Genomic DNA, 27,897 nt, shown 5'->3' with positions numbered 1-27,897 from the left:
CAAGCCAAGTATGCTCAACCTCTTTGCAATTCTAACTGCTGATGGTGAGAGATGTAGTTGTAAAATGTATGTCAATAATGGCATCTGGGGGGTAGGAGTCAATTCATGGGAGTCACACTAAAATATTGCCTTTATCTCATTTCACTGCATCTCCTCTTAACAGAATTGGCAAGCAGTTCAATAAGCTCAGCTCCCTAACTATGAGGCAGGGAATTAAGAAGCAGACCATCTGTACTAAAGCAGTTCGAAAGTGACACTGTTTCAAGTCATTTATTATCTGACTTACGATAATACTGAGAAGTTTGAGTTAATGCTTTGCCTTTCTGCTTCTCTGCCTGGGGCAGTACATTGAGGAGGAATGCATGCTCTGAGCAAATTCTAGTCTGGGAAGACATGAGATAGCTGACTTAAAAAAAACCAAACTTTTCAAATAAAGGTTAGGTATAAAACATAATCCTTCTTTAACACTACATCATTTTAAAGTTCCTTCTCATCAGAAGTTGAGTGTTTTCCAGGCTCAGTTCCACCCTGGCTTCAAGGAACGTGGCTATCTTGCACTCTCCTCATGACACTCATGTAGACAAATTAGTTCCACTTAGATTTAGAAGTAAATTTGGCCACTGTATAAATCTGTCCAACTTCCCTCTACTGATTAAGCAGAGCTATCCCAGAATTCCTGCAGCACAGCAAAATAAGATTTTTTAATTGACCACTCCTTTCAATTTAATATAATCTCTGGGTACATGTTAATAATACTCTATTCGTGAGATGACTCAAGTTAATTTGATATGGCTGGTCTATTATCATGGTTCTGCCTCTGCCACTGCATTTTCTTGCCTGAATTTGAGGATTTTGTTCCCTTGTACATTTTATGTAGGCTCTAGAGAGGGATTCAAGGCCTTGCTGAGCTCTAAAAACTCGTGGTGAGCCTGGGCACCTGTTCTGATAGACTAATCCATGTGAAATTGAATGCATGGCTCAGAAATGTGATTTTTTCTTCTTCATTCCTCATTTCTGAGGATGAATAACTTCACTGATTTTCATGATTTAAAACCTAATGGGCAACTGTATGTGGACACTGTCCAGCTGGCCTCCCAGAAGTGTGAAGTACATCAGCATTTGCTAGAACAGAATCAGCAACACACGAACAGGTACAATTCAGTTCTAAATTTGAAATATAAATTTAGACTCATGTATATGGGTGGAAAAAAAACCAAAACCACCCAAATTACCACTTTTACTTCAATTTTGGAAAACAATGGTAGGTTTATTAATTGCTCTATCATATTCAATTATCAGATAGAAATGGCAAGAAAACTGCATTGGAGGATGGGAAATGAAAGCCCAGGTGATCTGCAGCATGAGATGAGGTGTGCAATAGGGAAACTAAGGTAGTGTCACACTACGGCTTTATTCTCAAATTCATGAACTACACTGAGCTTATGCTTGGACTTTTTTACTCACTGTATTGCTGTTAGGTAAAAGTACTGCACTGGTGTCCCAAAGGCCCCTTACAGATCAGAAATATTTTCCAAGAGCAGTCATTTTTCCTCTGCTGATTTCAACCTGTCTACTGAGAAAACTTCATTCAATTTCCTCCACGCCATTACTGCTTCCCATCATTAGCACTGCCACACAATGTTTTCTCCTCAACATTCAGCTCTCAAAAACCTTTGCTGCATGTTTCTTATTTCCTGGCTCCTGCTTAGCAAAGAGATGGATAAATGGTCTCTCTTATTTTCTCATAAACAGCCTTTTGTCTGTGATGGATCTGAACACACACAGCTACAGCCTGGAAAAGACAGTCCTTCAATGTGTGTACCAACACCTTCGGACATGCCACATCTTCCCCTTTCAAATTCTCAGTGCAATGGGGGCATTTAGTCCTTTCTGCACTCCTGCATACTTTGCTGCATGTTAATTTGTTTGATTATCAATTTAAACACAAGAACAATCTTTAGCTTTCAAAGGGAAATGGATTTTTATCTTTCCTTTTAATCTTTGCTTCTTACACCACTTTCTGATGAGCTCACAGTCAAATGCCAAATGATTTTTTACATAATTGCACTCTAAAAATGGATTAGAGGTAAACATCAAAAGGATCTGTTTCTCTATGGATGGACTAAGATAAGCTGTCCAGGTATGAATCTGGTATACTGCCTGCAGGATATTCCAGAGCAGTAGCATCCTGCAATACCTCTCCTGCAGGGACTGTGATGTGGGTGAGGGTGGGAAGCCTCGAGGAGATACATTCCATTTAAGAAGTTAATTACTTGATGGTGTAGTCACAGCAGCCAAGGCTGGATTGAGATTTAAGAATTTTGCTCCTTTCACTCTGAAGTACAGACAGTATTTTACAATATTCCCATTTCTACGAGTCTGAAAAATCTTTCAACTCATTTGCTTTAACAGCATCCTTGCAGCACAGTCAATCAGTGTAAACACCATTTCATCAAAGAAAACAACAGCAGGTGTGGTCTAGCTGTGGCCTCACTTTCTCTCTTTGAGTCTTGTCATGGTGAACTGGGACATCTAGGACTGAGGTATACCGGTGTGCCCATGACTCTGTAAATGTTTGTGTCCTGGTATCATATGCATCATTCACAGGAGTGCACTGAAAGGACTGTGACCAGCAGGTCATATCAGGGACATTTACACAGGAAAATTTCAGGCAGCAAAAAAATATGTTTCTGGGTCTTGAGACATCACAACTAATTTTTGCTCAATGAGCAGCATGACATTTCCTGAATTCTCTGCAAGAATGCATATGGTGGCATTTTTATTGTCACAAATAGATACAGCTAAATTAACTAAGTCTGCAGCATCCCAACAGCAACTAAGACAAGGAAGGCACAGGCTGGGAGAAAAACTTTATGTGGAGCACTCAAAACAAGAGAACACAAGCAGGTTTGGGTTATGGGGACCCTGATCAGCTAGATTCAAAATGACTGCACACAGTTCTCACTGGGAAAGCATGCCTGCCAAGTGAATGGTGACCTTCACAGAATGCTCCAGCAGACATTTCTTCAGCACAGGCCTGAAGTGGGCCCACAGTAATTCCTATTTTGGATTGTAGTGTATCTCAAGTCTGTATCAGAAATCACAGGAATGTAGGGGTTGGAAGAGACATCTGGAGATTCCCCAGCCCAACCCCTCTGCTAAAGCAGGCTCCACATCCAGGTGGGTTCTGAATACCTCCAGAGAAGGAGACTCCACAACTCCCCTGGGCAGCCTGTCCCAGCGATCTGTTACTTCCACAGTAAAAAAGTTTCTCCTCAGATGGGACTTCCCGTGTTCCAGTCTGTGCCCAGTGCCTTGTCCCTGCGCTGCACACCACCAAAAAGAGCCCAGCCCCATTCTCTGGACGCCTGCCCATTATTGAGAAGCAGTGATAAGAGGGCCCCCCCCCCCCCAGCCTTCTCTCATCAGGAGGTGCTCTGGGCCTCAACCATTTTTGTGGCCTTCTGTTAGACTCTCTCCTCTTGAACTGTGGAGCCCACAAATGTGCACTGAGCACAGTGCTCCAGATGTGGCTTCACCAGAGAGACTAGAGAGGAGGGTCACCTCCCTCAAGCTGCTGGCCACAGTCCTTTTAATGCACTGCTGTGAATGATGCGTATGATACTCCTAGATGTCCCAGCTCACCATGACAAGATTCAAAGAGAGAAAGTGAGGCCACAGCCCAGACTACACCTGCAAAGCCACAAGGCTCCTCCTCCAGCTCACTCCCAGGCTCAAAGTGGGAGCTGCTAACACCCTCAGGCTGAGCTCTTCCTCTGCAGCTAAGCAGAATGGGAGGCCAGACAGAGAAGTCTGTGCAAGCACTGGGCTATATGCCTCCCTGGAAAGGGATGTACCTTCCAAGTCATGAAGGACACTCCAGACACTGATGCTGCCACAGGGGTCTGAGTGCTCCCTGCTGCATCACTGCTAGTACAGCCTGGGGACTTCTGCATGAAAAGGCTTAGAAAAGCTGCTGTAACTGGGCTCTGAACAGCAGAAGCTGCTCCTGTTTTTTTTTCAGCATCTGCTGCTGAGCAGCTGCAGGAAACTCAGCCAGCACACCACGGAAGTTCCCTAGGTTCTCTTCTAGGGAGGCTGCACTACACCAAAGCCAAAGAGGGAAGATGGTAATGAAAACAGGAAAAACATTAAAAAAAAAAAGTTTTTGAAATTTGTAAGGCAAGCATGAGGTTTAGAGAGAAGCTGCAACAGTTTCCTTCTGCTTCAGACAAATAAGAATAGCATCATAATTCATCTTCTAACAAATATTCAGACCACCATTTTGTTTAACTGATTACCATAATGTTATCTTAGAAGAAATACTCTTTTGAAGAACTTAATTGTATTGGCCCATTAACAGCTACAAGGAGCTGCTACCTCCTTCCTGGAAATACAGAAAAAAAGATTGCATGAAAACAGCAGCAGCACTTTCCATCCTACTTCCAGGAAATGAAAACCTGCACCCTTGAGGAACACAAATTAATGCTTGAGATATCCAGAACATTTTTAAGGAAATGGCTTGAAAATTTTATGTTTATATGAAACAATTTGTTCTGATTGAAACATTATTTTTGTAAAATTCTCATATTGGCAAAAAAAATCAAATAATTATTACTTCTGTTCCAAATTGTAATAATACTCCACTCCTCCTTATTTTGGAATTGACAGCGCACTGAAATATTATAATTTCTCTCAGGCTCTGCATAAGATGATACTGCAGGATATAACTTTTAAATTCACCAGACTTGCTATCATGGAACTCAAGCTCCACTTGCAAGCTGCTTCTAATATTGCATGTTCCCTATCACCAGGAGGACAGCTAAGTAAAAAGCTATGCTAAGACCCCAACTCCAAAAATAAACACATTCATCTTGTCACTAATTTCACCCTGCCTGAAGTACTTACGATCACCAAAAGAGGAGTTGTCCATTTGAAGATCTGTGTCTGCTAGCTAAATGTGCAGATATGTTGCTGTAGGCTGTCTTAAGCCAAAGACAACAGCAGCTTTTTGAGAGTTTGGAATTTCTTATCCTTTGCAAGTGGATGAGGCAAAGACTAAAGTTCTGTTTTATTCTTAGAAGATATGGAAATGAACATCTTCCTCCTCCTCCTCACCACTCCCCTTTCTGTGTCCGCACATATTTTGTAGGTAGCTTATTGCCAAGTACTTGCCACGACTGCCAAGGAGAAAACTAATTTCACCCTAGCCTCTGAAAGGTCTGGAAGGCATCTCCTGTGAGGAGAAGCTGAGGACACACGGGCTGCTCAGTTTGGAGAACAGAAGTTTGAGAAGTGGCTCTCTGCAGCTCTCTGAGGAGGGGAAATGGAGAGGGATGTGCTGGGCTTTGCTCCTGGGAATTGACGGCAGGTGTGTGGGAATGGGCCAAAACTGTGCCAAGGGAAGATAAGACATCACACTGGGAAACATTTCCTTACTGTGAAGGTGGTCAAACACCAGAATCAACTTTTTAGAGAGGTGATTGATGCCTCATGGCTGTCAGTGCCAAGGGGAATTTGGAGAATGCCTTCAATCACGTGCTTTAACTTTTGGTTAGTCTTGAAGTGGTCAGGCACTCAGACTTGATCAGTGAAGATCCCTTCCAACCAAACTATTCCATTCCATTCCATTCCACTCCATCACATCTCATCTCATTCTAATTTACCAAGACAGAATGAAAGCATTTTTATACCCCATCTCACTGTGAAAACAGGACAGCTGGAAGAAACAGTTTTTTAGTAACCAATCTCCAACATCATCACAACTGAAATCAGCTGCCAAGAAGGGCAAAGAGGAAGAGGTGGATACTGAAAATAACTAGCACGAGACATGAATGGTTTCACCTTTCTTTCCCCAGGAAGCTCTTCATGGTGCCAGAATGTACAGGTGACAAGTACAATCTAAAACAGACAGGACTGTAGGAATCTCTTTACTCTAGCAATAAAGAGACAGCATAATTTCCTACTTAAATTTGAGCATGCATGTTTTAGGGGACAAACCACTAAATATGAAATAAGATGTTTATTTACAAAGAAAAACAAGTTTGTCCTTTTTCAGGTGCAATTTATCATTGAAATCACCATTTCCCTTCTGCTTTGCAGCAAAGATGCTAATATCAACACACTCTGACAATTAAAAATGAATAAGGCAGATGAAAGCATTTGACCTATCCTCAGTGGAACATTTGAGAGAAAAATGCATTTCAGAGAATGGAGTCAGGCATACATGATTTTAATTTATTTAACAGTGTCACCATGAGATTCGGGCATCTCCCCTTGCAGGAAACTCTCATTATCAGAGACTAAAAGGTTATCACCAGAAGCATTAAAAGACTTTTGTAATTCCGATGTATGATGATTAACTACCCAGCATAGCAGAAAAACAGGCTGGTCTCATTTATTTTGCCACTACAGTGCAGGGAAAGGAACATACAGTGGTACCAAATCACAACAGCACATCTGAGACGTGTTGTAAAATACATGCATTCATTTTCCCCACGGCCTCTGTCACAGCCAAATGACGGAGACACAACGATATTCCATTACATTCATAAAGATGCTCCCTTTTGGCTTTCAAGCACTCTAACACCTCACATCTATGCTAAAATCAGGGCTTGGAGCCCTGTTCAGAGCTCTGCACACCGGACTGCACTTACAGATTGCTTGTGACTCATCTGAGAGTGTTTGTACTGACTCCTGGACTATTTTCCATGGCTCCAGAAAGGCTGTTAAGCAGAACTGAGAGTGCTTCCTGGCTACTGCTGGGCTCCTATTCTTGTTAACAACTCCCCTCCTGTCATGAGGTATTAGAGAAAGGGCAATATGCATGCAGCACTCACTACCATAAATCCTCTTAGCCAAGCCAACCAATTCACTATCAGAAAGTGAAGCAATAGTCTTGCAGAGAAAAAAAAAGGGCTGGCATTACCTTGTACTTATGTCATTTCTTCATATTGGAGCTGCAGGTTGTCAGTGATTACTCCCAAGAACAGAGTGCACAGAGTGAAAGTAGCTTAGCCCACAGTGAATGCATGCAAACTTCCTTTTTACAAAACACAGCTGTGCTTTCTTTCTTTTGCTTTTTTTTTTTTTTTTTTTTGGGGGGGGGGGCCGCCCGGGGGGAGGAAAGGAAAAGGGAGTGGGAAACAGGCAGGGGAGATTATAATCATCACAGTATGAGCAGAAATGGCTGCACTTACTCCTTTTATTGAAACCTCTGGGGTGTTCAAGGATGTTCAATTGCATCAAAAATCACTTTCTGGACTTATACTGCCTGAACAACAGGCAGCACCTACCCGGGTATAGTTGCAGAGATACACACACAGTGGTTTGACCAGCAATGCAATGCAGGAACAGTTCTTACAGAGAATCTGAGCTCACTTTCCATCTCACTTACCAGCTTTTTATTAACTATCATTGCCAAAACTCAGTCTTCAGCAGAAAACTGAGTGGAAACAGGGATCAACTAAAGCCAAAGTTTGAAATCATCCTGCAAGGACGGGAAAGTCTCTGAGAAAGAGAAGGGTATGAGAAACAGTCAAGTTGCTCAGACAAAAACATTGTGCTGAGGACCTGTGAGCACAGAAAAAGATCCCTTTGACATCTGTTCTGTTGAGAATTAGCTCAATACTAAGAAATTATACAGAGAGGATTTAAGTAATATATTCATACTGCAACACAATAATATAAATAAAACATTATGTAAGATGTTAATATATAATATGCTATGAATAAAAATGTTTGTTTATCCAGGAGGAATGATCTACTGTCTCCTTAGAGGTTGTACACAGAGATCACAACAAAGCATGGAGTGAAGAGCTCCGCAATGGCACTGACCAAGTGTCACTGACCATTCTCCAAATGAAGCAGTAGACTCTGTTCAACAGCACAGCTCATCCCAAGGAGCAGGGCTTACAACCTCATATCCCATAATTTAGTGTGATTACTGTACCTCAGGACCAAAGCTGTAATCTCTGCTAGCAGTGTGCAAGACAGACCCATCAGTTCCACACTGCTCTTTAACTGAAATTCTCTGTACACAAAACCCTCATTTGATGTTCTCTCCAATCTTTCACCTCCTGTTTAATAAACTGTGAAAATAGCATTGTTCAACTCCCAAAACCAGCTGTTCATAAGTAACTAGGAAAAAGTTACTGGGCCACTGATAGGAAAGAAATGTTGATCCAGCAGAGCAGAACCTGAAAGGTTTGCAGACAACTTTACCAGGAATCTTTAAAGAAGATCCAACTGAAAAAAGAGCAGTTTTAATAACATATCACTGAAACAAGGAACAGTCCTCCTACTAACTCCAGTGTCACAGCATCCAGATATAACAGCGTCACTCAGACTCACTTTAAAAGCACAGCCTGTGAAAGTTACTGTGAAGGTCACTAGGGAGAAATGTAGCATTTATTTTTTCATTTGCGAAACATCTTCCCTGCAGCAACTGAGTTCCAATAGAGAAAACAACACTGTTACTGCAGAGGATTTTCATAAGCTCCTGACATAAATCATTTTGAAATGATTTGAAATCATTTGAAATCATGATTGAAAACTCATTTTCACAAAGTCTTTTGATAAAAACTGTGGATGCAGATATCTTTCACGTTTCTTATGAAGTTCTGTGTTACACTGTTTCATGCATTAATATTACGGCAGACTGTAAAATGAAATGGACTGTAGTCCAGCAATTAGCCTCTCACAAATAAATATATAATGGATGGTTTTAATTAAGTTTTAAAAGATATACAAAGCAAAGTTAAGAAATACTAAAGATTAAAAAAAAAGGAAAAGAAAGCAACATAAGGAAACAAAGGATGTAGTATGATGGGAATTTATCCGTGTGATTACAGAAACTTGAAATACAAAGGAGGGAGCATTCATACTTCTCTCAATATTGAGCATCTCTCTGTTTTTCTAAGCCCTTTAAAGCCCTACAACAGTCCTCTTACTACAGCAGCAAATAATCCTGAACATGCTTCACCTCCAGCCAACATTTTTCTCCTGCTTTATCCCTTTTTTTTTTTTTTTTTTTTTTTTTTAATATCCAGTAATAGATCACTTTTGCGTTCATGCTTCTCTGGAGCCCAGACAATTGACAACTAATCACTGAGGTGGGCAAGCTATTGTAGCAGGCTTAACAAGCTCTACCACTCAATCTTACTTTGTGATTACCTCAGAATAATTACATCTGGAGATAACTGATGAAGATCATATTAGGCTAAGGCAAAGTGGAGACCAGTTAAGTGTAAATCAATTACAGCTGAAAAGAGAGGAAAGGGGACAGAGGTATTACAGGACTATTGCTGTTATTTATGGAGCAGCAGTGGAGAATTCAAATAATTTCTTATACTTACAATAGCTGTCGGAGTCGAAGCCAGCACACAGTAGAGCATCAGAGGTGAAATGAAGCTCTCATCCTCTGTTCCAGGGTATGGTTTCATCAAATTGCCATCCTGACAGAAGAAACCTTGGATATGCACCTGAAAAGTATCGGTGCACTCGAAATAGTAGGCAAGCAGAACAGTCCCAGCCATGATGACAAGCTGAAAATACAGCATGGTGACATAGAGACATTAGTTGCTTTTTAACAGATGCAGCTATGCCTTCAAGCTACTCTAGTCCTGCAGACAATACTCCCATCATCAACACCCCGACGGTCTTTGCAATGCTAGTGTGTGTGTGTGTGCATGTGCGTTTCTGCTTGCCGCTTTGCAACATCTGTTACATAAACCTTTTGGCAAATGACACTAATGAACGTCTCACATAGAAAGTGGGTCCGTAACGCAGCTTGTGGAGGGATGGGAGCTTGGACAGCTACTTCATCAAAGGGCATGTGAGTGTCAGGGGCGGCGGCGATCAATGAAAGCTAGCAGGATAAGAGGCAGCACTGCAGGAGCAGAAAGTGGCAAGCTAAAACCTGTGGGGAGCTGGAAGGGATTGTTACAGGGATAAAGGAAGCTAAAGCCAAAATGCTTCCCTGCCGCAGCGGCAAGCCCACAATGGGGAATGCATACTCTCTGCTCAACCAGAAGAGTCCTCTGTGGGTCAGATGAAGGCTCATCCTGAGGTAAACCTGCCTCCAGCCCCTCACCTTGCCCTTCATCTGCTGCTTACTAGGAAAGCTTTAGAAAACTGCTCAGTAATCCTGTCTCTCCAGACAGTTGGCTGGGATCACTCTGCCCTGTTTGCCTATCCCATCCATTGCAACCGCCTCTGGAGGAGTCTCTGGCCTGAATCTAGATCTTCACACTTAAAAATATGAACCTTAAAGAGGTCTTGTCTCATTTTGTAGTTTACTGCTGATTAATTGCGCTGCCTGGAAAAGCTCAACTATTTTGTATGCATTCACCATTATTCTACGCAATCCACATCAGTCACAGAATCACAGAATGGCCAGGGTTGGAAGGGGCGTCAAGGATCATGAATCTCCAACCCTCCGCCACAGGCAGGGCCACCAACCTCCACATTTAATGATAGACCTGGCTGCCCAGGGCCCCATCCAACCTGGCCTTGAACACCTCCAGGGATGGGCATCCACAACCTCTCTGGCAGCTGTTCCAGCACCTCACCACTCTCTCTGTAAAGAATTTCCCCCTGGCATCCAACCTAAATCTCCCTCCCTCAACTTAAAACCATTTCCCCTTGTCCTGCAGTTATCAACCCTTTCAAAGAGTTGATTCTCCTCCTGTTTGCAGGCTCCCTTTAGGCACTCAAAGGCTGCAATGAGGTCACCCCATAGCCGCCTTTTCTCCAGGCTGAACAAGCCCAGCTCCCTCAGCCTGTTCTTATAGTGGAGGTGCTCCAGACCCCTGATCATCTTCATGGTTCTCCTCTGGACCCTCTCAACAGCTCCCTATCTTTCTTGTACTGACCTGGACACAGTATTCCAGATGGGGCCTCACAAGAGCAGAGTACAGGGGGACAATCACCTCCCTGTCCCTGCTGGCCACCCTTCTGCTGATGGAGCCCAGGATACCGTTTGCTTTCTGAGCTGCAAGGGCACACTGCTGGCTCATGGTAAGCTTTTCATCCATCAGGACCCCCAGGTCCTTCTCTGCAGGGCTGCTATCAAGGACCGCTCCTTCCAGTCTGTATGGATGCCTGGGATTCCTCTGGCCCAAGTGCAAAACTCTGCACTTTGCTGTGTTGAACCTCATCAGGTTCACCCAGGCCCACCTTTCCAGCCACATCCACATCCCTCCAATTTGAAGATAGGGATGTGGTGAGGGACCATGTCAAAGGCCTTGCTCAAGTGCAGGTAAATGACATCAGTCGCCTTTCCCTTGTCCACTGATGCCGTCACTCCATCATAGAAGCCACCAGATTGGTCAAGCATGACCTTCCCCTGGTGAAGCCGTGCTGGCTGTCTCGGATCACAGCTCATTCCTCATGTGATCAAGCACGACGTCCAGGATGATCTGTTCCATGATCTTCCCAGGCACAGAGGTGAGACTCACTGGCCTGTAGTTCCCGGGGTCTTCCTTGCTGCCACATCTCCAAACAGCCTGACCAAGGCTGTCACTAATCTAACATCTTACCATAAGCGAATACGCTAACTCATCGTTCTTCTTCACTCTCTGACAGACTGCAAAAGAAACCTCACTTCAAAATCCTCATCACTTACAAAAGCAGTAATATTGATCTGGATATTATGACAATGAGAAGATCAAATTCACAGTAGTCATTATAGAGGGTAGGTCCTCCTATCACTGTTATCATAAACATAGAAGTTCCTTTACTGTACGTTAGGAAAAAAACAATAGAAACAAATTTGAAATACCAAACTCCAAAGTTCATAACATTTTCCTTTCAAAAGATGCACATGAAAACTGCTTTACTGAGAGATTACCATAAGAACAGACCTTGTTCTCAAAAAAAAACTATTTTTTTTTTTACAACTATTTTTTTTTACAAACTATTTGTGTAGTCCTCTGACCTAACCTTGCAACGGGCTGTGACAGCCAACAACGAATATCTGGGCAGTTGTTGGACCAAAATTAGAAGACAAAAAAAAGAAATCAGAAAAATCATTCATGAAAGTAAACCATAGAAACTGATTTCTAGTATGAATGTAGTGCATAAAATGTTAATCAAATGTTTCCTGAAGATTTTTGTTTTCTTCTGCTTATTCAGTAACTTTTAGATCACAAACAAACTCTGAAATTGCAGACATACAGTCAATACATGGCATCTTCTGCTCCTTCCCTGCCACACTTCTCCTGTATCCAGCAGTGGGTCCTTTGGAGAAGACTGGACCACCGGAGAAGGCTGGAATCTCAAAAGACTTAGTCTGTGCATTTTGTCCTATGTAGCAGCTATCTCTAGAGGCATGTGAGCAAATGTACTTTTTTACTTCATCTGGACCATGTAGAATGAACTGCTTGAGTATTTCATTTCTGAAATGTGTACCTGAAAAAGTCCTTTGTTTGCTCGTCTTTTACTCTTATATTCAAAACACAATACCTGCTCCAGTGGATGTTTTTTCAAATAAGTGTAAAGCAAGATGCTATTATTTATTTCCCAGAGATATTTAGAGCATCCTAGTTGAGTCAATGGGACTTCCTATAAACAAACACAGTTCTATAATTAAGGGATTAGAAGATGAGAATTTAATTCCCTCTGTGGCTATAGATTACCTGATCAACCAATTTTATAAATTAATACCAGAGGAAAGCAGCGACGCTATCACCACTGCACCTGATAAAGACATAAACACGACAGACTACCTGAGTTGAGGTACTGAAGCTTACTTCCAGCACTTCACACAGCCAGGGCTGTCAATAATAACCTGACCCATCCCTCCTGTTCCAAACACATCTCCAGAAATGCTTCAGGTTGACAGCGTATAAAATAAAATGAGGTAGGACATAAAGAGATGGGTCAATGGGAGCTGCTTTTTCCCTTGTCACAGGAAAAAGGAGAAAACAAGCACTGAACTTCTGCCGTTCCTTGGATGGCACAGGAAAAGCATATTTTTCAGGAAAAAAAAAAAAAAAAAAAAGCTTTTTGATGTTTTTCATTTGTTTGTTTGTTTATTTTTGCTTTTTTGTTGTTTGTTTGTTTTATGTGAAAGATTTCACTTATCCCAAAAGTACTCTCTAGCAGCAGTTGACCTTCCCAGTGCAACATGTTGCCTCAGTGCTGCATGAAAACACCTCTTGCATATAAAATGCCCCTCTACTTACTTATGTCAGTACTGACCTACAGCACAGACACCTCAATAATAAATCAAATCCTGTTCACAGCTTGGTTTTTGTGTTTTGATCTTCTGAGAAAAACAAATAAACAAGCAAATAAAAACATATCTGCAAAAATAGATAACAATCCTGAGAATGCTGGACATCTCAGGGAAACAGCAACAGCAAAACAGAAATTAGACCTGCAGTTTAACACATCCTTCTGTGGACCCATGAAGACAGAGGATTATATGAGGTACAGAAAATACAGACCAGTTATTTACGTGAATATGTGCAAAATTTTTGCTGCTCCTACAGTCAGTGAAAACCTGACCATGTTTGTGTCATGATTCTGTGATTCATGTTGAGTATTCACTGTTGTCAACAGCTTCTTTTTATCTCCTTCTGCCTTTCCTTTTCTTTTTCTACCCCTTTCCCTTCTCCTTTTTGTTTGGTGATAGTTTTGTGTTTATTTCTTGTGGCAATTGTGGCTCTTTTGTTTTTACTAATCACAGATGCCTTAATCAGCTTTTGTCACCCACTCTTTCAATTAATAACACTAGGACTTAAAAGGACAAGTGCAGAAATCCTGGATTCTTGCAGCCATGGTGGCCTTGTAGCAGATAACTTTCCCTTTTCTCTTTATTTTAAAGTTTGCGGTATTTGAATGAAATGGTGAGGAAGTGCAGGTAGGCTGACAAGATAGAAACCATCTAGTGATATCATTCAGAAAACAGAACACAGTTTAGCACTAATATTTCACAGGGTATACTTATCAGTCCTTACTGATGCATTTCCTTGAGTTCATTTGAGAAAAAATAATCCCCCCCCCCCCCCCCAGTATTTCAGTTCAGAATAGCAACCGAGGAATAGAATTGTCTAAGGTGCCTAATGGCCTTCATTACACAGTATTTAAGCAAATCATAATCCTTAATGTTTTTCATAACTACTCCACTGTAAGATAAGAAAATGCTTTTATCACCATTTTACAGAGAGGAGACAAAAGCAGGAGATAAAATGACTGCCCTCGGGTCACCATGGAGCCTGTGGCTCGAACAAGATTTATCGTTCTATTGGACTCCCTTTTTTCTGGTTTAGTCAATAATCTGCACATGAAAAACTCAGTGATGTATGCTCTGATCCTGATTCTGCAGAAGCTTGCCCATGATGCAGTTAACAAAGCACACCACATGTCTGATCCAGCCCCATTTAAAAACTTCTGCTTGACTTTAGACCAGCGTCAACAATGTGGATTCAACTGGTTTGTGTTTTTCCCTACGAGCAAGCTATTAAAATGCATTAATTCTGTAGCACTTCACTCAACACCTGTTCCTCCCCACGCTTTATATTCTGTACCTCTCTACAAGCCTGCCTGCACTGCTTCTCTCCTTGCGGACCCACCTATCACAGCACCCTTTAAACTGTGGGAACTCTATGGAAAAAAAAAAAAAAGAGGAACAACTGTTTAAATGTCCAAGAAATAGGAAGCAAAGCACATAACCTTCTTTCAACCCATAATTATTTTTTGCAAGTGATAATTATATGAGTGTGCCCTGAGTACAAAGAAAGAGATCCTCAGAGTAAGAAACATGAGTCAGACACATTAATCCCTGGGTTCTGGGATACATCCAGAAATCCTCCCCTTCACCTTAACACTGTGAGAATGTCTCCAAGAGCGATGTAAAACCAAAACAGAATTACTTTAATTGCAGCCAGCGGGATTCAGTTCCCAGACTGCATACACTCTCTTCAGCACAGCTGGAAACTCTCAGAGGATTAGTACCTTTTCTAGATGGCTGTGAGCACAAAAGGGCCTACTGCTTTGCAAACAAGAAAACAAGAGGGCAGCTCCATTTTGGAGGGAGACATAAAGCTGTAAAAGACAGAGCCTAAAGGAAAAAGACAACTGACAGCAGGAGACCGAGCTTTCTGATCAGCTTGAGCACTCCCTAGGGTACTTAACAAGGGACCAAGAACTTGAAGGAGAAAGGAAAGTGGTTATAAAAATTTCTCATGCACACAAGCGAACAGCCACTGCAAAAGTTTCCTTCTGCTATGTGCACTGAGCTACTTTGTCACTTGTATAAATCATAATGCAAATCCATATAGATGAATTTGGAAATAAAACAAGCAAGTACTGTTGGTATTTGTATACAAATAGGTAAATTCTTTCAGCTTATCAGCCTTTCCACACACTACTGATAACATATCTTACAATGCCTTTAATGTGTGTGACTGATAACTGAAAAACTATTTTTGCACATAAGTGACAACATAAAAGACCACATTTCTATTCCTTCTGAAAGAAACCAAACACTTTGTATGACGTTTTCTGTTGCGGATAGTCAGTCACAGAATTACTGCAGCCCTCCTCAGTTTATTTGTTTCCACTAAGCTTCACTGCATTTAATTCCATAAATTGAAAATCACTAATTTAATGAGCAGAGCAATACAAACTTGCCTAAGCGTTCTCAGCTCTGGGCACATGTGGCTCACACTTCCAGTCTTTGTAAGCAGACTTGCACCTTCCCTTCCGAACCAGGTCTGGTGACCCATTGCTACACAAAGACTGAAAAATCCTGCTGTGTTTTAATAAGCCAGCTGGTAAGAGTGTGGTATGCTGTGAAAACAGGTTAACTATGTATGGCACTCTCAGCAGTTTTACTGCTGGAAGGAGCTGTTAGGACTGTGTCATTGCTCTTTGCTGGACAGTACCAGTAAAACTTACCATCACATCCCAGGCTGTTCTGCCCAGAGGGAGTGACCATTTTCAGTCTAGGCACCTTGGCAATGCTTTCTAGGACTTCCAGTGCTGGTGCTGCAGCAGGGGGTGTCACAAGCACAGACAACTAAAAGCAATCCCCAATATCATGAAACTTGTGCCTACAGAGACCCGTTTGTAACTTTCTACAAAGGGGTCTGAAGGTCTCACTTGCATGTTTCTATAAGGGCAGATAAAGTCTCCATCTAAAAATTACTGAGACAGTTTCCTGAAATATCCTCATTAGAGTGAAATCTGAAATTCATGCTGGTGTAGGGGCCATGAATTTTCTTGAAGTGCTACCTTTACTTATCTCTAGCCAACAGATTAAACTGCCTTCATCTGACGTAGATTTCTTCTGATGTTGGTACCTGGAAAAAAAGACATCATCTCACCTGTAAGACTTTGCTTTCTTAAATAATCCACTTTCCCTCATCTACTGGCAGAAGAATTGGATTTGTGTTACTAGAAGACAGTTTTACTCAAAACAATTAGTGGGAGAAGCATTTTCATGGTATGTCTCTGGATATTTCTGTAGCGCTACTGAAACTGAGATGAAGCCATGACTGCAACTTCTCAAGACAGGTCTAAATATTCACATTGTAGATAATAAAGTGGAAAGGAAACAGTTAAACAGCTGCTTCAGAAAAGCCTGTCCTTACACGTAACAAAGAAGATGGAGACAACAATTAATTACAGGTCCATCTGATCCAGATGCGCCTCTTCTCCCACTGAGGTGTGAGGGTAATAGGTACATTTCACCCATTAGCATTAATAAGAGATAGCAGTGTAAACTCTTCAGGGATCAACAACAGCCTCCATCTCTACAGCAGTTTGTTAAGCATCTGTTCTGTACCATTTTATCACAAATGACATGCCTTAAAAGGTTTCACCTTGGTATTCCTGTAGCACATCCAGGTCTGCAGAAAGAGGGAGTGCCTATCACTCAGCAAAGGGCTCTTGCAGTCTCTGACCACAGCAAAATAATGGCTGCAAATGGATGCCAAGGATCTTGCCAACTACACAATTCTTAGGTTGCAGAAGGACTGGATGCAGCAAATCATTTTTACTGTTCAATAGAGTATTACCAAAAAAAATCACAGCTGCTAGAGGAATGTATCACGAAATTATACTTGGAGACAGCAGGAATAACTTACACTGAACTTCTACCTAACACATAGGTTGCTCTCAAAGTATAATGCCTTCTATTTATTTCCCCGGAAGCCACAACAGATACAAAGAGCACATTAACATCATTAGATTTAGCAAATTGGTATCATTTTTTTCCACATGGAGGAGTTCAGTTCCACACCTTTGCTCAAGCTGCTCTTCCGCATCAGGCAGCGCTCTGTCAGCCCCTCTGCTGCCATCCATTACATGGCAACGACATGTAACGGGATATGGGTGGGAAGGTTCAACCTCTGCTGCCCTATGACCAATATCCACGTCTGTCGATGTGAGCCAACAACATAAAATAAGAAGCATTTCTTTCAGAGCAGCCCTCACAGTAAAGTAATTCCAAGTGAGCAGTTTAATCATGCAGGATAACTACATATTTTATGCTGTGCCTGAATAAATATGGAAGCCAGTGATCTATCAAAGCTGCCACTACTCAGAAGCATTTTCGATCCATCACCTGATATAACTGCCTTTGCAGTCTGATCCTGAGATCACTTTTCTCTAGGAGCTGTGGTTCAAAGTCAGGTCTGTCCTGTGAACAGACAATTTCAGGGTACAGCTCTGCTGTAAGAGTTTTTTTGTTCCAGCAGCAAGGTGACACAAGTTGGAAAAGATCTCAGGGAATGCTAACAGCATACATGGGCCTTTGAGACTGGGATTGTGTAGAAACCCGTCTGATCTCAACAGAACTTCCTACTTGTCCATTTCCAGAATTAATAGTCCAGCTTTACAATTTTGGTAATTAAGTTCAGTCATATATATATTCAGTCAATATAGCTCATAAGGCCGAAGAAGAAACTCTCAGAGACAAAAAAAGGACTTTACGTGTTCCTAATTAATACATTTCAGAAAAGATATTTCATGAGATTACAGTGGTCTCAGCTTCCTTTTTACGGCCAGTCCTTGGAGAATTTCTATCTACTACAAGTTCATCTTACACTGCAGATATGTGAAGCTACCCAGGAGCTCACCTATGAGGAAGCCAGATTTCTCCAAATTTAGCTGCATTAAAAGCAGTAAAGAACTCCTAATGGCATCAGAGACATAAAGATATGTCTTTAAATAGTCTTTAAATATGTCTTTAATGTCTTTAACATGTCTTTAAAAGTTCTTCATCTTTAAAAGTTCTTTAACTGGAATAACATTTTTTGTAAATAGGAAATCAACTGAACCTCAGTATGAGGCTTGATTATCAAGCATAATTCAACCCACTCCAGGTCTTTACTTCAAAGCAAGGTTTCAGCCTTTTTATTTGTAGATCCTTACGTTTTGCCAGTGATTTTTACACAATAAATTTAAGCCTATTTTTTGACCGGTAAGTGTGACCCATGCATCACAGGCTGAAACTGTCAGCATAAAGGAAGGAGGAAAGCCTAACCACATGCTGTGCTGTGTATTTAATAATACAATAGCTTTTATGTACCCAAGGTTGGAACATGAATACAAACTAAGCCCAAAGCATTAATTATTCTTCCATTTGCTCCAAGCACCAAGGTAGGATAGGAATAAATGGAGATACTGAGGCCAGTGATTTGAAAGACTCGTGCAGAGCTGGCAGATTTCTGAACTTCAGCTGCAGAGCTCTTCTACAGCCTATAATCCTGAGTTACACCCATCAATTAAAAGCATATTTTTATCCTGGCATTTCTGTTTTCAAAGTTAATAGTTCTCCATAATAACACAAAAATCAAAGCAGCATATGACCTCCATCATTATTTTCAGTTTCTATGAGAGATGCATTTGTTCATAACAGATTTTCTCTCAGTCTCCTTCACTGATTCTCTGGGGGCTGCTAAGAAGATAGGAGGAAAGCTACTTCAATACACATGGCGTGATGGGGTATGCAACTCTTAAAAGCAACTCCTATAGGAGTTGTAGCAGCAGATGAAACACAAGGCTGTAGCAGGAAGAGAGAGAAGACCTTAGAAAACATCCTTCATCCTTCTGACGAACAGTAATGGCAACCTCAGTGACTCGTTGGCTGCCTGCCCTCTCAGGCTGCTAACAAAGACATTAGAACACATTTTAACTTTGGGATATTTTCTCAGATATCAACAACAAAAGGTGCGTAAGCTTCTGAGGAGACATGGTGCCATATCACATGAAAGCATCACATAATAGTGTCCTGTCAAAAAACCTCAGAATTTTCCTAGATCACTGATCTCTGACACAGTCTTTATCAGCTAAGAAACTGACATCGATAACAGTCTGCCCTCCTCTCTATCCTAATATCCTACTTTTTCAGTGCACTTCTCATTTGTGGTGACAATTCAAGAGACGGAGATATCTATTTTCAAAACCCGGTTTGCTGACCACCTATCACAGAAGAAATAGATCTCCTCTCCTTGATAAAAATGAATGCTTTAATACTACAAAATTTGCTGGCCTTTTTCCACCCACACTTTTCTATTAATGCCCCAGTACTATACCACACCAGCCCAAACATGCCAAATATGAAACTGTGCGGCATGAAATGCCCGAACGGCTATAAGCTGCAGCAGGCTTTTGCCCTCACTGTCTACCCAAACTCCTCCTGGATAAAAAAAAATGCACAAATTTCTGCATTTATATGGCAGTGTTTGTGCAAGCTGTGGATAATGACTGCGACAGAGCTGACAAGGGTATCCCAACAGAATACCCGAGACCTGACACCCAGGGATGGCTGGGGATACCTCAGTCCCATCCTGTCCCACCTTTCACCATGGGATTCATGGCCCATGGCTTCATCTTGTAACACCCCAACTCTGTTCCCAATGCATTCATCACACTCTTGCCAACCTGGGGATGCCTGTGGGCAGCCTCTTTGAATGGGCATGACCTGTGAAAGGCCAAATTCACTGCTCCCTCATGTCTGAGAGGGACAACACAGGTTTCTTTACTTTCTTCAGAGGGAATGCACGTAGTGGATGTCCCTATGAGCTATGGACAGTCAATGCTATGGACACTCGCACAAGACTGTATGTAGCTCATACAGGCAGCAAGATGAATGGTTAACACTTCAGACTTTCCACCACAGGTGTTACTGCAAACTGGAAGAAGCACAGCAGTGTTCTTTTACTCACCAACAGTGGAGGAAAAGTACTTCCACTGTGACTTGAAGAGTGAGGAAATGAATCCCCAGCTATTTTATGGAATCATGTTGCCTAATGCAAGAGAGTCTATAGAAATCAATACTAATGATATCTTTTCTTTTTTAGAAGACAGATAATAGAAGCCATGAAAAGGCCTATCATTTAGCTCCTTGTAGTTTAACCCTGCAGTAAACCATTTGCTCAACCTTTCACAATTACTTCATTTTGGCAAGGCATATTTCACTGATCATTATCTGACTCCATGGAATTTTGAAGACACCTCCTCTCCTTTAAGATTTAGTTCCTATATGGCTACAGTATTTCCCTGTATCCTGTCAATGAAACAAACAGTAGAGAGTGTCATGTGTGTCAATTGTAAAGCTTTTTTTCTGTTAATTTTCACATCATAAGCTTTTTCATAGAGCAGACTTAAAAGCAATATGATTTATTTGAGCTGGATAAGTTACGGTGAGAGATATGATGAATTATTATTTTTTTAATTTAAGGCAAGTATTTCTGCACAGTAGTGTTATCTACTGAGCATGATGTCTACCTCTCCTTAAATCCAAAGTAGATTTTCGAAGGCTTATCAGCAGGGGGCAATAATGTGACATTAAATTCCAAATCCAAACTAACAAACAACTCTGCAATGCCTGTTGTTATTTTATTATTAATAAGAAAGGTTTTTCCTTGTATTTTTCACAAGATCATTTCATCTTTTTTAAAGTATTGCTGGAATCCCAAGCCATTTTCTGACACTAGACATCTGTTTAATGGGCATTGTGAGTTTCCTTCTGGTTGCAAAAACTGTCTTTGTTGTTGTTTGATGCATTTTAGGAGAACCTGATTTTAGAATCATAGAATCATAGAATCACTAAGGTTGGAAAAGACCTAAAAGATCACCCAGTCCAACCGTTCACCTATTCCCAATAGCTCCTACTAAACCATGTCCCTCAACACAACATCCAGCCTTTCCTTGAACACCCCCAGGGTCGGTGATTCCACCACCTCCCTGGGCATCCATTCCAGTGCCTGACCACCCCTTCTGAAAAGTAATACTTCCTCATGTCCAGCCTGAATCTCCCCTGCCGTAGCTTGAAACCATTCCCTCTGGTCCTATCACTAATGACACGAGAGAAGAGGCCGACCCCCAGCTCACTACAACCTCCCTTCAGGAAGTTATAGAGAGCAATAAGGTCTCCCCTGAGCCTCCTCTTCTCCAGGCTGAACATTCCCAGCTCCTTCAGCCTCTCCTCATATGGCCTGTGTTCCAGACCCCTCACCAGCTTTGTTGCCCTTCTTTGAACACGTTCCAGGGCCTCAATATCTTTCTTGCAGTGAGGGGCCCAAAACTGGACACAGTACTCGAGGTGCGGCCTCACGAGTGCTGAATATAGGGGAACAATCACCTCTCTGCTCCTGCTTGCAACACTGTTTCTGATGCAAGCCAGGATGCCATTGGCCTTCTTGGCCACCTGGGCACACTGTCTGCTCATGTTCAGCCGAGCATCAATCAATACCCCCAGGTCCATTTCCTCTACGCAGTCCTCCAGCCACACCGCCCCAAGCCTGTAGCGTCGCCTGGGGTTGTTGTGGCCGAAGTGCAGGACCCGGCATTTCGCCTTGTTGAAACTCATCCCATTGGCTCCAGCCCAGCTCTCCAGCCTGTCCAGATCCCTCTGTAGGGCCTCGCTACCCCCAGGCAGATCCACACTTCCAGCCAATTTGGTGTCATCTGCCAATTTACTGAGGGTGCACTTGATACATTTTGTGTACAGCCATCTCTTTTAAAGCAGATTATGTCCAGCAGAAAGAAATGGTGGTTTCAACGTATCCAAGATTACTTGGAATGAGCATCAGTTGCTCCCTGACATCCCGTACACACATTTGAGGAAATGACTGACAGTGCCTTTATTTCCTAGGCTTGTAGGCTGGCAGTAGCTACTGACCTGGAGAAGAGAGGTATTTCCAGAAGGAAATTTTAAAATAGCAACATACTCCCTTCAGAGTGCTCATTTCATACTCCACTGACAACAGAGGGCAAAGTAACCACTCTGATCATTTAAATGGTCAGTCACAGAGAGTGCATCCATGTGTTCATGCCAATAGGACTTTATCGTCTGTTTTCTGACACTAAGAAAGCACTCAAAGAATATACCATTATTTTGCTGAACTCTTATAGAAGGTAATTCACAAAGCTCCTCTGTCAGAAACATAATCTAGCAATGAACTGATGAGCCAAAGTTAAAAAAGAAAATGTAACTGTGGCACTGCTCTATTCCTTGGTCTTTCACTCCTGGTTGATGCTATCACACTGTACTCTGGTCCTTGCTTTGTTCATATTACACACTATTAGTGTGCAGTTATTGAATCATCTCTGATTTCCTGTATTAAAATCCATGTATAATTTATAATAATCCACAGTATGCCCACATATGTAGCATAATGAGCCAGTAATTTACATAGGTTGCTTCAAAATAATGCCTTCTATTTATTTCCATGGAAACTGCAACAGATACAAAGAGCACACCATCACTACTGGATAGAGCAAATTCTCAGCTACAATCACTATATTTCTGTGTGGAACAAGAGAGGTGCCTAAGGACTGGAGGACAGACAGTATCATTTCATCTTCGAAAAGGGCAAGAAGGAGGATCTGGAAAACTACAGGTCAGTCAGCCTCACCTCTATCCTTGTAGAGGCGATGGAACAAGTTGTTCTGGATGCCATCTTCAAGCAATTGGAAGAGAAGATGGTTATCAGGAGAAGTCAACATAGATTCACCAAAGGGAGATCATGCTTGACTAACCTGCTAGCTTTCTATGTTGTCATCACTGTCTGGGTAGATATGGGGAGAACAGTGATTGCCGTCTACTCTGATTTCAGCAAGGCTTTTGACGCTTTCTCCCACTGCATCGTTGTTATGAAACTTAGAAAGTGTGGGATAGATGAGTGGATGATGAAGAAGACTGAGAACGAGCTGACTGGCAGAGCTCAGAGAGTTGTCATGAGTGGCGCAGTCTGTTTGGAGGCCTGTAACTAGTGGTGTTCCCCAGAGGTTGGTGCTGTGTCTGGTCTTTGTCAACGACCTGAATGAAGTGACAGGGTCCACCCTCAACAAGTTTACTGATGTTACAAAGCTGGGAGGAGTGGCTGATATACTGAAAGGCTCTGCTACCATTCAGCAAGACCTGTATAGGAAAGAAAGTTGGGTGGGGAGAAATCTGATGAGGTCTAACGAGAGCAAGTGTAGAGTCTTGCACCTGGGAAGGAATAACCACATGTATCAGTACATGTTAGGGGGTGATCTGCTGGAGAGGAGCTCAGCAGAGAAGGCCCTGGGTGTCCTGGAGGACAACAAGGTGACTATGAGCCAGCACTGTGCCCTGGTAGCCAAGAAGGCCAACAACATACTGGGATGCATTAAAAAGAACATGGTCAACAGGTGAAAGGGCTCATCATTTAAAAAAAGACAGCAAATTCCTAGGAGGAGTCCAGTGGAGAGACAGAGATGATAAAGGGCCTGGAGCATCTGCTCTATGAGGAAAGGCTGAGTAACCTTTGTTTGTTCAGCCTTCGGAAAAGAAGATAACGGATCTGATAAATGTTGATAAGTATCTAAAAGGAGGTGGGAAGCAAATGGATGAGGCTGGGATCTTGTCAGTAGTGTGCAGTGATAGGAGAAGGACAGATGGTATAAAACTTATACAAACATGTGAAAGAACTTATTTATGGTAGGGGTGACAGAGCACTGGAACAGGCTGCCCAGAAGGTTGTGGAGTATCTTTCTATGCAATTTTTCAAGACCTGTCTGGACACCTATCTGTGTGACTTATTGTAGGGTACCTGCTTTGCAGGGGGTTTGGACTGGATGATCTGTTGAGGTCCCTTCTAACCCTGCAATACTGTAATTCTGTGAACATATATAAAAACACAGTAACACAGGGACTTTTAGCAACATTCAGATATTATCCATACCAGCAACATGTACATGCAGCTGTTTTTGTTTTGTTTTTCTTTTAGGGCAAAAACTTGTTTTTTAACAGTGAAAGGAAAAGCTGTATTAACAAAGGCTCTCACAATGACCTGTGAAATTGGCAGGGCTCTTCTATGTGTGAAAACTGAGAATCTTCTCTTAGAAAAACCTGATGCATATAATGCAATTTTCCTTTAAAATCTCAGAAGCATGGAATAATATTGGGTTTCCTGATAAATGTGAGATTTATAGAAGCTAAGAGACAAAAAAGAATTAAACTCCCATCCGCCAAAAGGGATAATAGATTAGAATTTTTTATTTTTATTTTTGAACAGAGAGAATGTTTTCACAAAGTATTATTAAAATCTCTGAGCCCCACGCATAATGTGTATTTTCTCTCAAGCAGATCCCATGAGCTTTTCGGCAGGTGGCATTAATGCACCATCCAATTCCAAATGGCATGCAGCCAGGAAACTGCTGCTTCCAGCAATTAACACCTTAAAATGATCAACAAACTGTGGCAAAGAGTAATTTCCTTACTAGAAAAGCCTGCCTTAAAATGGCATCTGTTCTAAATGTTTCTTTTTAGCAACAGTAGCAGACCATAGATGTGTTTTGACTACTCTGACATTGAATTAGAAGAAGAAAAGGGCACATTTTCCCACATTTTCCCATGTTTTCCCTTCTCTTCCCATTAGAGTGTCTGTAGATTCAGCATTTTCAAATGAAGAGAACATGACTGAAATATTTTAGCATTCAGGTGTGTACAAGCATCAATAATATCTACACAGTCCTCTCTCAAGGGGAAGATTTTTTTCTAGCTTGATGTATCTTCAAGTTTTAAAACTTGATCTCCAACTAAGAAGAGCAAGACAAGTAGAGAATAAGAGATATTCTAATGGCAGACATGAATGGCCATACAGAATCCACATAGAGTGGAGTGATGAGTTATGTTCCAGGGCTAGATGGCCTATGTATCTAGGGCTTTCCCAAAGCAGACAGTAGAAAATCCTGGAAATGCCTTCTGGACTCATGGATGAAACTCTTCTCTACTTCTCAAAACCCACCACCAACACATTACAAATACTTTCATGTTTCAAGAATCATGCAAGCAGCCATTGCTAGAAACAGATGCTTTGAAAGATGCTTGTTTGGTTGGAAAACTTGGAACATTTGTCACTTATTCTTCAAAACACAGGCTGAATTTTTTCCGTATCATGAAACTGCCCAGAGGAGGGGTAGGAAATACAAAACAGTCTACCAGGATGTCCTCGGAGAAATAGCATGCTAATGCTGTAAAAAATTGATTTGATTGGCACACACATTTTATTTGCATAAGGCTGTTGCCCATAGAATTGTCCAACAGAAGGACCCCCTTGAAAGCTGAAACCCTGCCCCTGGCTAAAACAATTTCTGAGTTGCCATAAAATACTGAGAATGGCTCACTGACTGATGGTATTTCACTGTACAAATGGCTCATAAAAGCTGTTAAATCTGTAGTGTACTCTAAAGGTATTTTAGTCTAACGACTATTTTCACTTACATAGGAGCTGTCGGGAAGATCTATTCCTCAGATGACAAGCAGCATCCGACCCTGACAAGAATTGGGATTCTGGCACAACAAACCAATATTTCTTTTTCTGAATGCTTTCCATGACTGCTGTGCTCATGGCATCGTCATGTGGTATCTTTAAGGTGTTCACTGAGAGGTCTGAAGGTACGTTTTGATTTCAGAGGTGTCCTTGCAGGTAGAAAAGCAAGCATCTTTCTGCAGATTGAAAGGACTGGCAATGGCAGTATCAGATGATAAAAAGATAAAGTAAAATGTGAAGGGAGCAAAGATCTGAAGGAAGTGAAAACCAAACCACACCAAAACACAATCCTTATTTCCCTTGTGCTTACTTTCAGACCACTACATTTAAATATTAATGATGGACTGAGTAACATTTCCAGTGAAATATTTGAGTAACGCTCAGAGAAAACCAGTTACCAAGTGATTTTTTTCCAGCCTTGACTTCTGGATAATGCCAAAGTGCACTACAGCAGAGTAGCTTTCTGCAATAGAGTACACTCCTCCTGATAAAGAGTTGTTTGTTCATGTCCAAGATGCATCTTTCTCTTCCTGAAAATCATTCCCAACTTTCCTCCACATGGAAAAAAAAGGAGTTACCTTCCTTCAAGAAGCCATTGGGATCAGTAGGCCATTGCCTCATCCACACATCGTTATTCTTCTGACGAATACCAAAGAAGCTAAAAAAAAGTTCCCTGTCAGATGGACAAAACTAAAAGCTGCTGGCATCATATCTGGTCAAAGGAAGAGGAAACTGTTTTTCATTCCCAGCACCTTTACCGTGCAGGCACAAGTATTTTCCTAGGAGGAAATCCTTACAAAAGTGTCACAGAGTTGCTGTGCAGTGTTAGAAAGAGCAGCTCTCCAGAAGTCCTATGTTACTCATACTGAGAATACTCTCTCAATCTGCTCTCTCATTAGCCGTTTCGTAGCTTTCATCTCTCCTGTTCTAGAAACATAAAAAAGGCCCCTTGTTCATCTCTGCTCATCAATTTGCCTCTTAGGAAAGACAATCTCAAGCAGAGACGGGCCTCTCAGGTTCTTGAAAGCTACCCCTTTGGGCAATGCAAATTTGAGTAGAAAGAAAATCTAGTTCTAAAAAAAATCAGTACCTTCCCCCATTTATATTTCAGTGAACATTTGTGGGTAGACCATAACACTGAAGAGATGTGAGGTTTAGAGAAACAGTAATAAACTCAGTTTAACGCTTAGGTAAAACTACTGTTCTACAGTATTTCACAACTCAGAATACTTGAAAGTAAGCACAAAGTTTCACACAAGCCAAACATTCAGACACTACATATTTTGAACCTACTTCTGTCACCTCTGGAAAAAAATAATGGTGCTGACACTGATTTCCAAAGGTGCTAGCAACAGACTCTATTATGTGAAAGTTTTAATAATCACAGAAGTGCTGTGGGTTGGTGTTTGAGGTTAGGAGCAGGTAAATAATTTGGCAGAAATTAATGTGCGTCCACAGACAAAAGGCTATGGTCAGATCCTATGACACATCTGTCTTTGCATAGAAGGGGCTTTCCCTCCGATAGGTGGCAGCTCCACAAGCTAGCTGTGGTCATGCCAAAAAGGAGCACATTTCATTGCTTTTTGCTAAGAATCAAACTGCCATGTGCTGTAAGAAATATTTTGACAGGCATTCAGTTCTTTACTCTCCTTGTGGTCAGGATTCTTACTCCTGTGTGCCTAGACTGTTTCTTCCCTTCATAAATGGGGCTTTGATTGTTTCATCAATTACAACAAATGACAGTTTTAAATTCTTAGCCCTGCTGACAAGTTCTTCGTTTATTATTATTAACTACTTCTTGCAGCAGTCTAATATTCTCTTTTCATTCTTTCCTATAGTGGCACAGCAGGCTGACATTTTAAGCCTGTACTTAATCCCCCTTCTTTCCCAAATACATAAAAACACTTCATCATTTTCAAATGACTAATACTTCAGTATTCCTGTTCTGCTACCTGCTGAGGAAAAGAAGAAAGGGAAAGGCTGAGTAATGGTGTTTCAGAGATAGCACCTTTCTAGATGACTGCATTTATTTATTACTAAAATGCATTCTAAAATGTTGCATCACTGCAATGGACATATAACTTCATAAATATATATTTCTAAAAGAAAACTGCTTTCTTAATCTTTCAAAAGTTCTGTT

General features: G+C 41.5%; 1 protein-coding gene across 2 annotated transcripts in view; it reads right to left on the bottom strand.

Moving 5' to 3' along the window:
• The window catches only part of PLPPR1 (phospholipid phosphatase related 1), a 133,702-nt gene that overhangs the window by 22,071 nt on the left and 83,734 nt on the right, over nt 1-27,897 (bottom strand). For both annotated transcript variants that reach the window (XM_042866228.1, XM_042866230.1), the window contains exon 3: nt 9,357-9,545. In XM_042866228.1, the coding sequence (XP_042722162.1) occupies nt 9,357-9,545 (189 nt within the window). The remainder of the gene's footprint in view (nt 1-9,356; nt 9,546-27,897) is intronic.

The sequence above is a fragment of the Lagopus leucura genome, unplaced genomic scaffold (genome assembly GCF_019238085.1).
Source record: "Lagopus leucura isolate 7727_CA_CO unplaced genomic scaffold, USGS_WTPT01 Super-Scaffold_810, whole genome shotgun sequence".
Lineage (NCBI taxonomy): Eukaryota > Metazoa > Chordata > Aves > Galliformes > Phasianidae > Lagopus > Lagopus leucura.
The sequence above is the reverse complement of the archived record's forward strand: the minus strand, read 5'-3'. Positions and strand labels throughout refer to the sequence as shown.